This window comes from Falco naumanni, chromosome 1 (assembly GCF_017639655.2).
Source record: "Falco naumanni isolate bFalNau1 chromosome 1, bFalNau1.pat, whole genome shotgun sequence".
NCBI lineage: Eukaryota > Metazoa > Chordata > Aves > Falconiformes > Falconidae > Falco > Falco naumanni.
The window spans coordinates 14,828,430-14,844,448 of record NC_054054.1 but is presented as its reverse complement, the minus strand read 5'-3'; the positions used below and the strand labels follow the sequence as shown (position 1 = coordinate 14,844,448).

General features: G+C 36.3%; 1 protein-coding gene across 1 annotated transcript in view; it reads left to right on the top strand.

Moving 5' to 3' along the window:
- The window catches only part of TTC29 (tetratricopeptide repeat domain 29), a 134,655-nt gene that overhangs the window by 54,411 nt on the left and 64,225 nt on the right, over positions 1–16,019 (top strand). The window contains exon 7 of the mRNA XM_040582335.1: positions 14,310–14,401. Within this exon, the coding sequence (XP_040438269.1) occupies positions 14,310–14,401 (92 nt within the window). The remainder of the gene's footprint in view (positions 1–14,309; positions 14,402–16,019) is intronic.

Below are 16,019 nucleotides of genomic sequence, written 5' to 3'. Positions count from 1 at the left end.
ATTGACCATATTTATACCTAATTCTTCAACACTGATAGGCCTATCTTCTGTATAAATCAACTGAATGCTGGAGAAGTGGGAGCCTGTTCTCACATCAGTCGCAATCAAAGTCTGTAGCTGAATGTGAAAATATTTCAAAATTTAAAAGCTACATATAATTTAATAAAATTATATCTAATGGTTGCAACAGCAGTAAGAAGAGGATATTTAATGTCTTCCAAGAATACAGTATGACAGATTAGACTAGATTTTTTTGTAGTTTATCTGCATTGTTTTTTGACAGACAAATGTGTGCTGGCATTCTTACACGATCAACTTTTCTGTTAAGTTTCTGAGAGTCATAATAAACTGTGTGAATGATGAAGAGCAGCAAGATAAGCAAATGTGCTAAATAAAGAAGGCTACATGCATATTTGATCTCTTCATCACAGGAAAAAATAATTAATGAACAAGACCGCACAGTCTCCATGATATACAAAGGATCAAACTACCCTTGAAAGCATCAAAAATATTAGATGCCTTGGCATTGTTTCCTCAGGATCCATTTTGCTTATGTTTTATAACTACTCCTTTACCTTCATTGTTCTTCATGCCTCCTGCCAAAAAGTTACAGCAGTCATTTGGAAGTTTTTGTGGGGTTTTTTTGTCATGTGCAGAATTATTATTTTTTAAAGGAAGATTCCAAAACTTTGAATTTTGTAGTGAACTACTATTCATTTAATATACACATGTAATAGGTTATGCCTATTGGTTTTGGTCTTACAAAGACACCTGAGAGATAAGGAAAGCAATGTGCATTTTTGTAAAAAGGGAAAGAAAGTCTCTGTAGTACAACACATAAATGATACATTATTTTAAGAGTATAAAATGTTATGTTAACAGTAATGAAAACACCAATACATTTCAGTGTAAATAATACAACATTGTATTATAATACAGATGTATTTCCTAATATAATGGCATTTCCAATAATATTACATGAGAAACCTATGAAGTACTTTCATTCAGAAAACAGAGTGTGTATTATGGGACTAAGAAAAAGGGGTAAAATTTTAATTCCTTTGTCCTTAACACTGATCAATATAGACAGCAGTAAAATATCAGTGGCTGACAGTACTGTTGAGCACAAGTTGTCTTCACTCTCCAATTAGAAATCATTGCCTAAAATTTACCCTTCTGTTCTCAGTTTAATGGTCTCTGTATCCAAGGGGAGCTCAGATGCTTACGGAGATGAAATCATTGCATCCTGTTCCCAGAGGACTACTGGTTATCATTACACATAACATGCAGACAATACTGCTAGGAGCCAGTTTGCCTCATGGTAATATGTAGTTCATCACCAGCTTCTGTAGCATGCTAAAGAGGTCTTGCCACACAGCTTGGGACTATTCGGATGTAGGCTCAGGGGTCTCAGCAGTTATTTTCCTGTTTTGCATCAGTTTTCATCTTCTTTATCCTTTTGTGCTGTGGTCCACCTCAGGCAGTCTCCTTCTAGGGGAATCTGAAAGGAGCAGCTGTTACAGATACCATTTCCTCCAATTGTTGCCACTTGGTTCCTTTTGCTGTTTAGCATGCCTCTCCCTCCCCCAACACGCACACACAGGAGCATGCATATAAACTTGTGTCTCTTTCATTCATGTCTTCTAGCAGAGTGGAGAAGCATATGTTCAAAATATTCATTATCTGATGCAGTAATTAAAGGTTGAAATGATTAAGCTGCAGCCTATTATATCAAAAATATGCAGTGACTTTGTATTGAATGGGCTAGTTTTGTTGGAGAAGGGTGTGTATTTGCTAGGCACTTGGTGTTTAATCTAACATAATTTGATTTGGTGTATAATCTGTATAAATTGGTTTAATTTTATTTGATATATATGATTGATTTCAGTGGACCTACTCAGATGTAAAAACATAAGTGTGTGCAAGTTTAAAAGCCTGAGAACTAATTATGTTCAATAGCTGTGTGATAGGTTCATAATATTTTTCATATCATCTGGTTTATAATCAAGCCTAACGGCTTTTCCACAAAATATGACACAAAATATTAATAGCTCACATTATATAAATTTTCTCTTAAACCTTACAGGTTTTGTCAGGGGGAGTTCTCCATCTAGGCTAATTTTAAAGTAAAAGTTACTGTTTACATGTTTTTCTTCAGACTTGTATAACAAATGCTTCTGTCATTAGAAACCTTGCATGAGATATTGTAATCTAATGCTTGACCTGGAATTTTTTTTTTTTTTAACTGGGCTTTCAAGAGTGCTTCAAAGAGTTAGGCATCATGGATTTTTTTTCTCTTTCAATTAGAGTTGCATCCCAAATCATGAGGAAAATTCCAGTCCTCATCCCATGTCTGAGCTTTAGGGTTTTTCCAAGTGTTCCTTTATTTCAGATGTTGAATCCTGTGTTTCAGATATGTTACATATTTAAACAACAGAGGCAATGTTCATGAGTACTGAGACTCATGCCAAAATAAATGTGGTAATTTATGACATAATGCTGTGTGCATGGATTGTCAGAATTACGATATACAAGCCACAGGCATAAAATTATCAAGAAAATTTATGAACTTACAAAGACATCTTCACATTCAAAATGACCCTATTAAAGTAATCAGAGGTGATTTATGACCATAATTTCTGAAAAAGTCTGTATCAAAACAACTGAAAATTTTATCTCAACTGATGCAGCTAGAGAGAATATAAGTAAATGTATCTGGGACGCAGATATTCCAAAGTTAGTATGCACAGTATATTTTATCTAATTATACCAATTGTGTCTAGTCATACAGATTATGATCGTATGTATGTATGAATTTGGTGCATCAAGGAGGATCTTAGCAAGTAAAAGAACTCCAAAAGGTAGACTGAATGTTATCCCCTTTTCTCCCAAACATTGTGAAAGGTAGCTGAGAAGAATGAGCATCATTCCTTTGAGATACGCTTACTGTTCCAGTGCTTTGCTGGATGGCTGAACTTCAAGACGCATTTCTGTCAATGGTGTCTGGGTAGACCATGGAGTCTAAGTTTAAATTCTCATTACTGTTACCAGGAAAAGAAACACTTTAAATGGAGACTTGCAAAATACATCGAAAGATACTACTCAATGGAAATTATTTCAAACTTTGTTCTTTTAAATCAGCCAGATTGTTTTTTATTCATCTGTAAGTGATATTTAGCCATTAGTAATAAAGTATAACATTTTCAGCTTAGCAAATGGCATCATATGCTTGAAAAAACATTTTAGCATACCAGTTTAAGAAAAGGTCTCATCATTCCTAGAGGCTTCACTTTTATTGAAGTGATTTTTAAATTGTTCTTAAAAGCGTACTCATATAGAAATTTTTTATTTTTCATATCTGAGGAATAAAAAAACAGACAGAAACTGAGTCAGCCTTGAAGGTAGGCACTTCTGATTGATCTTGACACTGACAACGTATATGTATGGAGAAAGGTTTTCTTCCTGAAGGTCTGGTATTAGTGAGCCAATTCTGAAAGTGATTGTTTCATGTTTCTGAAAGGTCCCTGCTGCTAGGCATTGGTAAAGGTAGTACAAACAAAACTGTGTGAGAACAATTAGTACTGATAGTGAACTTTGCCCTGACAAAGTATACTGACTCAAATATTGGTGGAATCAAGAAACTGGAAATTATTTGTGTTGAGAATCTTCACTGAATTACCTTGGAACATGGTATCATTTTCCTTTTGAGTCTGTGGTTCAAATTACATTTTGCTTGGTTAATGTCACCGGAATATCTCCCTTCAGTAAACTGGATTTTTGTCAACATATATGTATCACAAGACTACCTTTTATAAGAAAACTCTATTAAATGCAATACTGCTGCAGAATTACAGTAGTCAAGGTATACAAAAAATATAGAGCATGAGAAACAAAAAATACTCGATACATAATTACTTGATGACAAGCAAATCAGATTATCACATTTCCATGTTTTCCCATAGCAACAATGAAAATAAATGCACTAGTAACTTGTTGGTATCAATCTTACTCTTCAGGAGTCTCATGCTCCTTAAGACTGGTTACCAAAACACCATAAATGGGTTGTCTTTCATCTCATCCATTACAATTTTAAAGTTAATCATTCATACGTACCAAAAGAGCAAGACAACTACAGTGAGCTGCAAATTCCACTCCACATTCCATCAGATAAATCTATAGCACCTTTTCAGAATTTTAGGACTATCTGACCACTGGTGTTCTCATTATCTGAATGTGAGTTGGTGACAAAGTTTAAAACCTCAGTTTTGGGGGCTATGAATGGAGGACATTATTTTGTTTGCATGTTTGTTTTTAATTCCCAAACAGTATGAAAGTTAGTGGGTTTATATATATTTATAAGGTTTATGAAGCCTTACTTAAAATAGGTGTATGAAACATCCTGAATTTAGAACATTTCATACATCAACTGTGCTTTCCCAAAGTTCAAACTCTTACTTTTTTTGTAAGATTTTGACTCAGGATATCTATTACAAAATGGCAAGTTTTATTACTACCTTATACACACATGCACTTGCGTGCACGTGCACACACACTCGATGTATGAGTTTGCAAAAGAACTGGAGGGGGCTGCAGTGCAACATTAATAAGAATATTTACATGCTTCTGCATTAATAATAATAACGTATATCTTAAGAGCAAGAGAATTCATTGTACAACTCTGAATTATTTCCATGAAGTTGTTGCTAACTGTTATGTTTGAACTCAAGAGCAGCAAATTGTCATTTATTGGAGGTTTGCTTAGCTCCAGTATGTTGAAACATTGAGGACGAAGCCATAAAAACACCTTAAACTGCTCTGCAAGGGCATAGAAATATCTTTGCATCTACTTTTCAGCAAGACATGAAGGGCAGAGCAGAGCAGTTGGCAATTGTGGAGCCTTTGCTCTGATCCTACCTTTTTAATATAGCTGATGGGATGGAACAATCTCTGCTCAGAATGGCCAGTGGAGATGGCTCTTCCTTATGCTTTCCCTAGCAAGGCGGGAGCCAGACTGTGACCACAGTTATACAGTGTCTGTTTTATGGGATATAAGGTTACAAGTAGTCCACCTGCCCTGACTGAGGTTTCTAAAACTCTTAACAACTGTCTTCTGTCAGTTAAAAGATGTGATTTAGGCAGGCACTTTCTACTTACTGCATTGAAACTTTTTTTTAGAGTAGCTAATAAAATATACCTTTTTTTTTTTCTAAATAACTGCTGATATACAGGTTTCCACTCATTTCATTCCCACAGGCTAGGAACAAAAAAGACAAAGCAGTACAACTGTATGCTATAGAGGTTATTTACTTTATGTACTTTAGACTATATTGGATTTCTAGCTTAGGTGTGCCAAACCTTGGAACCTAGATGTTGTATATAATTGAGGGAAAGAGATAGTTACAGCATGTTAGTTCGTATCTTATATTATCTGAAGAACAGTAGTGTGAAAGATGTTAAGAACTGTTGGTAGTATGTCCATTAGTGAAACTGCACATATTATACCCAGGGCTGTAGCAAATGGCTGAAAAACTGTATAAGAAATTTTCTAATTCTGTTAGATAATACACTTACAAAAGTCAGACTTTTTATGTGTTTGGAGAAATGAAACATTTGTATCCACGCAGTACAAACTCAGGAATTCCAGTACTTTAATGCAAATATATTCATAATCTGGGAGGTTTTGCTTTCCTTTGTATACTTTAGTTCAAATGAACAGGCATTAAAAAAATTTCTATAAAGTAAGGCTTTTAAAATTAGATTGGTTTCTCAAATTGGTATAGTTCAAGCTACAGCAATTTATTTATTAAATACGTGTTTAAAGTTAAATTCAGTTATTCCCATTGACTTCAAGGGCACAACTCGTATGTTCAGGTGTAAGCAAATGTTTAACAACTTTGCTTGATCAGAGCCATCGATGGCTAGATTGGAAGATAGGAGGTCTTGATTCAGGCATCAGATCTTAAGGAATTTAAAATTTATCCTTTGACAGATAAATAACCCGAGAAGTTAAAACACTGAAGCATGCCAGTATAAAACCTAGAGCTTGCTGCTTCATTGCTAGAAGCAATTTGTTTTGCTGTTTTGCTTTCAGCTTATGTATTATTTCAGAGCTGATCAAAAGAATTGGTAGCAAAGTGTGAAATAAATTGTACTTCTAAATAAATCGATTTAACATTCCTTGGTGCTTTAAGTGATTTTAGTAATATTAATATTTAAAATATTTCTGTCTGAAATCTTTTTATGACTACATATAGCAGTAATGGCCACCATTTCATTCTGCTTTTTTTCATATTATAATATTTCATAGTAAACATTGTAAAAATACTATCTCTTAGCACTGAAATGGATGCAAAGGATTTCAAGTGTCTATTTGCATGTAAATGACTCAAATTTTATTCAGTCAATAAAAGCAGTCTATTAATCCATTTACTACATTTCTTACATGGGTTAAAACTTGAAGAATATGAGATTTTCAGCTGAATGAGAACTTTTCCTTAACTTTCACATAGGTATCCAGAAAATTAATGGGTTTTAACTGACTTAAATTTTGTGTATACCTTCCTAGTTTACCTTTGCAGTTTTTTCTGTTGTGTTACCTAAATTTAAGGGTGTGCTCGTTTGGTTTTAGCTAGGAAAACTTTGTGTAATTAAAAATATCTGTTCATGGGTGGACTAAAGATATTAATAAGCATGAAGCAGAATATTTATAGGTGCTTTGTCTAAGAAGTAATGGGCATTTAAGCATGCACATGCATATAGTATGATATTAATGTCTTAGGAGGCTACAGCAATCTGACAGCCAGGTACATTCATGGAGACACAACAGTGTGATAAAAGCAGCCCAGGCATCTGGATCACGGTGCTGCGATACAAAAACATTTCTGATCAATTCACATTATTGCACTTACCCAAATTTCCAGTCTTGTCCACCCCTTTCTCCTTGTTTCTTTCTCCGCCTCTGCCTTTGTCTTTTATGTACTTGTGGAATCTCATTTTTCCTTTACAAGTCACCTCCATCTGCTTATGTGTCAGAGTGGCCCTTGTGCCACACATCACATTGAGGAATTCTCAAGATGAAGGGCTGTATTCACATCACTACTTCTGTCTCAGCACTGTTTCATGCTTGTCACTGCTCAGCACTCAGCGCCACACTGCCTTGTTTTGTCAATAACCATTTATTTGTTGCTGGAATAGTAGCAACCATTACATCTGACCTCCCTGTTTCATCAATTATGGATAGATTATTGGATGTGAACATCTGCAAAAGCTTGCTGTTGAACTTACCTCCTGGCTGGGATTAGATAAAGTATTAAACTGTTGTTTATTGTCAGGCCAAAACTCTACTGGGAAGCCAGGGAATTCCAAGACTAGCAGACTCCCATCAGCAAGCACCAAAAATTGTTTAGTATTGCCACCGTTTCCCATAAGATCGTAGCCATTTATTATTTACACTTATTACTAGTTGTTATAACATACTTGATAAAAGCTCTTGGCAGGCACAGTGTTTCCAGCTATTGTCACATCTGTCAGGATGGAAAGGATACATAAACTGTTTTTTCCTCTTATATTGCTGTTAAAGGGTAACAGATGAAGCTTCTTCACTCCAGACTGCTAAGCCATGCTTTATTTTGAAGAAATATGTCAACAATGGCTGGTTTGGAAAACATTATATTCCTGTACTAAATAAAGATTGCAACAGCCTTTACTAGAGTAATGTCCCTTGCAGTAGAGATTTCAAATTTTACAATAATAACAAACAGAAATATTTGGGTTTGATTTTTGCATAGGGTTTTGCTCTGAAGGACCTGGCTGATTTTTTAAATTTTTTTATTTCTTTTAATAAAACCCGTTATGAGGTATAGTAAATAATGAAATGATGACTGCATTCCTACAAAGTTGTAGGATTCGAGAATCAGAATTAATATAATTGTTAGTGGCACAGAAAGCCAGAATTAAGAACAGTAATACAGAAGCTAATACAGAAGAAATGAGGATGGGAACAAAAGTTAACATTTATTCAATCATTTGCACATTTTATCTTCTTTAAGTTTCCTGTGCAGCAAAATGAAGCATACAGGGTGAACTCCTGACTTCGTGGAAGCCAACAGAAGTTTTGAAATTACTCTGGGGAAAGGAGCTTTTTCAATTAGTTACTTGTATTTACATATGAGCCATTCAGAATCAAAGTAAAATGTACATACTCTGAATATTATGCAAAGCATACAAGTAAGATTTGACATAGGCAAAGAACCCTAGGTCTTATCTTGATAGACTGTTAAGGAATGAGTGAAATGTTTGTCTTCCCTTCTCTAATCCTTCAAACAGATGCAGGCACTAGTAACCTGAGGCATGGATTGCCATGCAAGTTTATAGAGCATTGAGGTAAACATTGCACTTGATAGCCAAGTATACCAGGGGAGGGAAGTGTGAACTGGATAGAGCAGTTACCCCTCGGAGCGTGTCAACCGAGCAACACCTTAGTGGTAGCCATGTCCTAGCAAGGGCCTGTGGAAGGTCTTGAACTCCGCTTTGATGTTTGACTTGATCACTCTTCTGGCTGGATTCTTTTACATCCCTCCTCATCTCCCTGTCTCTGATTCCTTTGCTTCAAGATGCATGCTTATGCTATGCATTATCCAAATACCCACCTTAAAGTCCCTGGAACAGCAGTTCTGGAACAGAACAGATTGGCCAATTCCAGACAAATTCCGTCTCTGTAGGAACAGTGACAACGTTTGTACACTTCTGGTTTAATTTTTTTCCATTTGTTTATCAACACAGTGCGGTCCAGTGTAATTGAATATAGCTAAGGGCAAGGACGCTTAGGGACATGGTTTAGCAGTGGACTTGGCAGTGCTACATTAATGATTGGATTCAATGATCTTAAAGATCTTTTCCAACCTGAACAATTCTGTGATTCTAAGGAGTTAGCATTCACATTTACAGAATTTGAGTTGCTGAATTTCAGTTGTGGCAAAAGAGGAAGAAATAACAGTTCTGGCAAATCAGGGACTACTCCCTCTTTCCTTCAGCATGGCACCCAGTTTCAGTATCCCTTAACTGTGAGCACGCAGAGTGCTGGACTGCTACTACTCTGGATGCTCACTATGCCTGAATACATTCAGCATTTAACAAGGTGCGGCCTGCCATTCAGTTGACAGTGGTGTATTATTTTCCTGGGATCAATGAGCTCTGCTCACATGTAATCAATACATTACATGAACAGTACGATTTTCTTATTGCTATCCAACCTCTCTCACACTGTGTTTTGGCCACAATAAAAATGCATGTGGGTTTGTGTTGTGAAACTCTTTTTGACCTTACTCAGGATGTCCACAGGCATGTAGCCACTCAAATTATGGTAATAAAGACTTCTAGGCATTTTTAAATACGCATTTCTTGGGGAGCTGTGGGAGAGAGTTCACTGAACTGCTAAATGCCTATGCATACAATTCTATTGTCTTTTATTTTCACTGGGCTATATCAAAGTGATTATTTAGTGACTGTCAGTTACATGTTTTTTCTGAAAGATTTAAGAGGTACTAAGTGGTACGAGGCCAGCAGTCTCACTCAATTGCATTGTCTGTCTACCAGCACCTATTGTTGGCTTCAGGAAAATATTGTCAGATGCTGCTAGCCAGGCAGGGCCTTAGCCTGTTACTGCAGCACCTGTCAAAAATCATTAGCTACTGATCTCTTTGACTAATGTTCCAGTTGATTGTCTGATTCATGTTCAAGATCTGTAAATGAGGCAGAAGCATCTTTACTGCTCACCAGCTGTGAAATGGCTAAACACAGCTAGATTTTTTCAGAAATCAAAATGAATGTATTTCCAATAAAGTTTGACAACAATATCAAGTGCAAAGCTGAGAGCAGGACTCTTATTTTTGTGGGGTTTAAAGTTAGAGTATTATGAATCAATATTATCCCATCTTGTTTTTTTCAGAGTAATGTATTTTACCAAAATAGTGAAATACTGGTAGTAGCATTAATCTTGTGTTGAGTTGGATAGACATTCTTTATTCAACATAAATTCATACCTTTGATTTTTACTCTTTTGTCCATTATCCCCAGATGTATCAATGTTTAGCATAGCCTGTGTCCTTTTGTCAGAGTCCTCCGTGTATGCTAATGAGGTGTGTGCGTGGTTTTATTTACATATAAAAGTAATACAGGTATGACAGCAATAAAAATCAAGGGTGGGATTTTGGGGAGGGGGAGTCCAGGGGCAGAGGGGCTTGTGTATCTGTCTTATATTAATGGAATAACCCCAGAAGGGTCATGCTGGCATAATGCTGAGATAACTGAGAAGCAAATCTGGGCCTGAGATCAGACTAATATTTTTTCCTGGCAAAGGAGGTAAGCATGAAATTCACCACTATCTAGAGAATTAGTGCAAGAACTATATATACCACAAATAGGCTCTAGTTTGAGGATTTAAGCAGAGCTTGTAATTTTATTTTTACACTTTAACTACTTGTAGCCACAATAGACTTACAAAGACCCAGGAAGAGGGCTGATTTTGTAAACAGATGCTCTCACAGCAGCTATCCCCCTTCCAGGTTCACCTGCATCCAAGCTTTCAGGGAAATTGTACAATGCATCCTGATTTTTTAATTTCTAATTTGGATCCATAAATACTTTTCTTTTTTTCTGCAACACCAAAATAATAGTGGATGGCATGTGGGACTGTTGTCTGTAATGTGGGACACAAAGTTGAAGTCTTCATCCTGTCACCTTCCCACATCCTGCACAAATGAGAACAAGTGATTGATCAGTGTTGATTTCTGTATTAGATTTTGATTTTGATTTTATTTGGTTTTTTAAACCAGTATTTCCACTGCAGACCCACAGAAGTAGGAGGTTTGAGGCAGTGTGCTGGGTCACATAGAGCCAAAAACTAATTCATGACCAGAATCGATGTAGTTTTTATATTTTTTATTTTGTTAAACTTACTTTTTCATTTTTTAGAGGTAGAAAGAACTGTACTTTATTGTAATCTGTTCAACTGCATATACAGTGATCTTTTTCCACTAGGTAGTTTTCCCACTAGAGTATCAAGCTGTCTGTGAAACAGGATGGAAATTGTGTAATGGAGCCTAGCATGATCAGGATAAATTATCGCAACAGTTTCCTTCCTCAGAAGTCTTCATACATTGCAAATCTAAAAACAAAAAACAAAACCAAACTAACAACAAAAAAACCAAGACACTTTGCCCCTTCAGTAACCTTAAGTCTCTGAAAACTTTGTGAGTTTTAAGGAGGAAATTCATGTAATACACAAACCCACTCTTTTTAATGGACATTGCCAGTGTAGATTCCCATGGTAGTCCCGTTGAATATCTCTTCTTCACATATTTTTATTTTTGTTTCCTTAACATGAAAAAAATTACCATGATGACGTTTTAACGCACAATATTTATCATAGAATACTGAAGCAGAAGCATGTTCTCTTAATGAGACTTTCGTTTTGTTGTCTAAAACAATTTTTGCACCCTTTTTGTTTGTGTAATGGCAGCTGTATTCTCCAAGACCAAAAATGCAGCAAACCTGCGTATTTGTGTAGGAGTTTTCAGCATTAATTATTGACATGTTCCACCTCTTCCTTGGATGTCACTGTCCTCTGCACACAGTGGCCAAAATAGATATGAAAGACTCTTTTCTGGCTATACTTCTGTCTAAAAGTAGAAAAACTTGCAAGGGAGCTTGTAATTTCCATTAGATCCAAATGGTATGTATTCCCAATATTTATCCACATATCAGAGAGCTCATAGATGACTGGCCCAGCCATGCCCACTCGATACTCTTGCCACTTGCCTATCTTCTCTTACATGGCATTCACAGGAACCCAGTTAGGTAGACTGGTGGTTCATATCCTGTGAAAATAAACAGGAAAGTTTTCATGTCCATTTGTTGTTTTCAGGCTGCTTATAGATTCTGGCAAACATCACTGTGTCAATTCCGCTTGATTTGCCAGCATGCAAGCTTTATAATTTTGTATTTTAAATGAAAATTAAAACTGCTGTAATTGCAAGAGACTTTGGGTGAAATCCTGTAATACTTAATTTTATTCCAGTGTTTTATCCCACCCTAGCCCCTCTTCTCTTTCTCTCCTGAATGTTGAAGGTAAGGCATGCACCATAGGTGAGGAGGCTTCTCTTTGCTTCCTCCACATAAATGGTACTGGGTGATTGTAACATACAGAGGCACTACACAGCTCCTTTCCATAAAGAATGTGCCCCTACATAGTATCTAAAGCTGGAGGAGTTATTTAAATAATATATTCAAGGCCTAAAGAATGTACTTTCTATTGTAATTTATCCATGTTTCCTCCCTTTCATGTAGCTTATTTAATTATTGTTATTTCATTATTATTTAGAATAAAACATCTGATTTGCATAGTGTAGTAGTAACCTGGGATGAAGATGAGCACTTTTCATAACTAGGAAAATGAGTGGCTTACTTGCTTTCGAACTTCTTTCTAGCAGCTGGTGCAGAGGTGCAGTGAACCAACTTTTTACTTGAACTACACTGTCTGTGGTTTTTCCTTGGTTGTATCTGTAATTTTTAGACTTTGTGGCATCTTTGATAGAAAAAAAAGTATAGCAGCCTAAGCCTTAGGTGCCTAAGTAACCTTTCTGTGCTAGGTAGTAACCACTAGAGGCCCAGCGTCCTAGTTTAATGTTGCAGAGGCCAGTTTAGAGTGATTTAAGTCCAGTACATAAAATTTTAGAAGCCTTCTGACACTCTTATGGCAGTGATATGGGGCATGATTGTCACAACAAATGTTGAAGGTCCTCTGAGTTAAATTCAAAACCAGGAGCTGTTTCTGGGACACTTATGTGCATTTCTGTTACCATCCTGGATTGTTAGAAGGACACCAACTTTGAGTATGCATTCTGTTTAGGGTGAGTTCAACACTGATGTGACGACTTCCTAACTGAGGTACCTTTATACTTTTTTTGTCGTATCTTATGCATTGATAACTCAATTGACAATGACCTTCAAGTATAGGATGCAATGGTGATATACACGTGAATGTAACTTGATGAGAAAGTACTTGAGGGATGATAAATCGTGCAGTGCACACTAATAAATGTTACTTTGTGTGCACACGGAGCTTATGTAACTATAAAGGCCTTGTCCAGGAATACAAGAGATTTACTCCCACATGGAGTAAAACTCTTTCAAGAACTAGGTAATGTGAGTAGTGGAAACAAGTGATGGAAGTGGTGGCATCCATAGTATTAGCACACACGGATTGTCTTCTTTTGAACCCTGCACTTTGTCAATGAGAGAGGATGCAGTCTTAATAGAAAATGCCCTATCTTTTGCCTCAGTACAAATACACAACTTGGGGCATGCAGGATACTGTTGTATGTCCCTGGGCATCTCCCATCCCCCCTTCAGAGCTGGTAAATGACATTCACTACTCCTTTCTTGGAAATGTGCAAAAAGGATTTCCATAGATAGTCTTTGGAGATTTCTTGTTTTCTCATGTGTGTAATAGGTTGGGTCAAGCAACAAAGTGGAGAGAGGAAAGAATAAGATTTAATTTTATATGCACTCTCCCATCATCACCATTGGAAAAAAGGGTTGAAAAGAGAAGTTTTGTGATACAGGTGATGTCAATGTTAAATTAAATTGAGATCATATGGTTTTATGCAGCAGCTGTAAGCCTTCAGTTATGGGAGGGGTCATGATGATAGGTTACATTCCATATGAATGTTAAAAAATTGCTTGTGTGCGTGAATAATTAGTCATAAAAATAGCAACATTATCTACAGTATTTAAGCCAACATAGATTAAATATATAACCTATAATTTATTCACTTTTGGGGCATCTGAATTTTATTAAGTTGTCATGGTGGATTTAAAGAAAGAAAAATAATACTAAGTTGTATCTCAGCATATCATTCTAAAACACTATGAATGCAAAGGATACTGTCTTAAGGTATTGATTATCAGAAATTCATAAAAGTACAGCCTCTTAAAATCTTTTTGATTATGGATAAGGAAATTTATATTGCAAATCAGGTAATATGTCTTTGGTTTTTGCAAAGTGCCAAAATGCAGGGATTTAAATGCAAGTTATATCTTTTTAATTTCTAATTATTGAGTAGTTTCAAACAACTATAAGTAGTGATCAAAAACCCAGTCCCATTACAGCTAATTAAAGAAGGAATGTACAAGTGTGAAAACTGATTTTGTGTTTCATATGGACACAGAGACTGTCAAAAAAAAAAAAAAAAGAGTATAAATTCTTAGCACTGTATTTTTTTATTATTTTTTATTTTCCTGTTTCACAGATTTTGAACACATCTGTAAAAATCTTCACAGCACTTTGTGATTCTGCTGGCCTAGGCAGAGCACATGCAGCTATAGCCAAGATCCTGGTAAGGTAGGTTAGCCCATCCTTGTCTGACTGTCAGTGCAGATTCATTCAACTGTGAAAGACTTAAATTGTTAGAGGTCTGTCGCTTCCCATTACTGGCTGCTTAAATTTTAAGCAGTGCCCTTCTTGCAGTAAGTGACCCTTTCATCGAAAGTTATTTTAAACTGGTACACATTTTTTAAAGTGTATGATCCAAGCTTTTCTTTACCTGTAAACTATAATATGTCCTCTTTTCCCACATTTTGGGAGCTTTTTGAATTTATTCTTTCTCCCACAAGTTTGAGAGGGACTTTACTGGAAAATAGAAATCCAGGTATATTTTTGAGGTTAAAAACCACAGAAAACCTGGAAGAATGTAGCAAGCTTTAGTAGGTCTCTCAGTGTAATCTTTTCTGAACTGTAGGTTTCTATTTATTGCACTCGCTTCTTCTGTGGAGGCATTTCTGGTTTGTGCACGTGTAACTAAATGTAAATTTGTTGGAAATAAGATGCTTGTCTTCAATGTTTTTGTTTCAGCATCTGGCATTAAAGTCGTCTTCCAGGTGAATTAGTTTGAAACTACTTCAACGTCTTACACAAATAATTTTGACATAAATACATAAATTTTGACATAGTCTAATGCAATTATCATATGAAGTAGGAAAAAAAGAGATTAAAGTGAAGGTTGCAGCTTCTCCTTGGTTCATCCTGTGTTTGGGGACTTCAGTCCACACGATCCATGATAAAGCTTGCCAAATTTTTTATGGAAGAGGACTTGTCACCAGGTTTATTTCAGTGTGTGGAGCAAATTCTCCTGTTTGAGTTAGATCCCTTGCCTTTTGGCCTTTCAGAGCATATAGGGACCAGCCACAATCATAATTCTCTTCAGCTCTCAGATACATAATTCATGGCTACTCATATTCTGAACATCCTAAATAAGCACGTGGGATAAGATGTTTAAAAAGCCACAGAACAGACTTAGAATACCAGGTCCCATTTTCAAAACTGTCGTAAGCCTAACTGAGAAAAATGTAGTTGCTAGGACACCAGCTGTTACAATGAGTGACTTGCAATGAGTGCAAAGGTGTCTGAGCTCTCAGTAGCATTCATAGGTTCCTTGTATTCACAAAAAGCAGCAGTCTGAGTAGAGGGTAGCCTAAGATAGTCAAGAGGACATTCCTAGAAAATTGTGTATATTAATTTCTTCTCTCTGTGATTTAGGCATTTTGGAAAAAGAACACATACATTTGTTTACTCAGAAGTTACAGGGCTGGAGATCCTTCTGAAGTGAGGTTGCTAAACCCTTCATCTGAAAGACCATGCCAGTGCAAATTCTTTTCTTAAAAGCAGAGCTAAAGGAGGAGTGGCTAGTCATTTTCTTCTGTGTCAGATCTGTACTCCACGCCTTCTGGGAGCATTCTCTAGCTATCTGGGAATAGACAGTCTCACTTCCTTCCAGTTGTTGCAATTTAAAAAAGAGGAAAATCAGTAGGTAAGCAGAAATGAAAGGGGAAACAAAGAGCAGTAAGACTCCCCAGTTTAGTATTTAAGGCATTCTTCTAGAAGAGGAACATTCTGATTGATTCAAGGAAAGGAGGAACTTGCTATCGTAGGATCAGGGATGTAACCGCTAATCTATTGCACA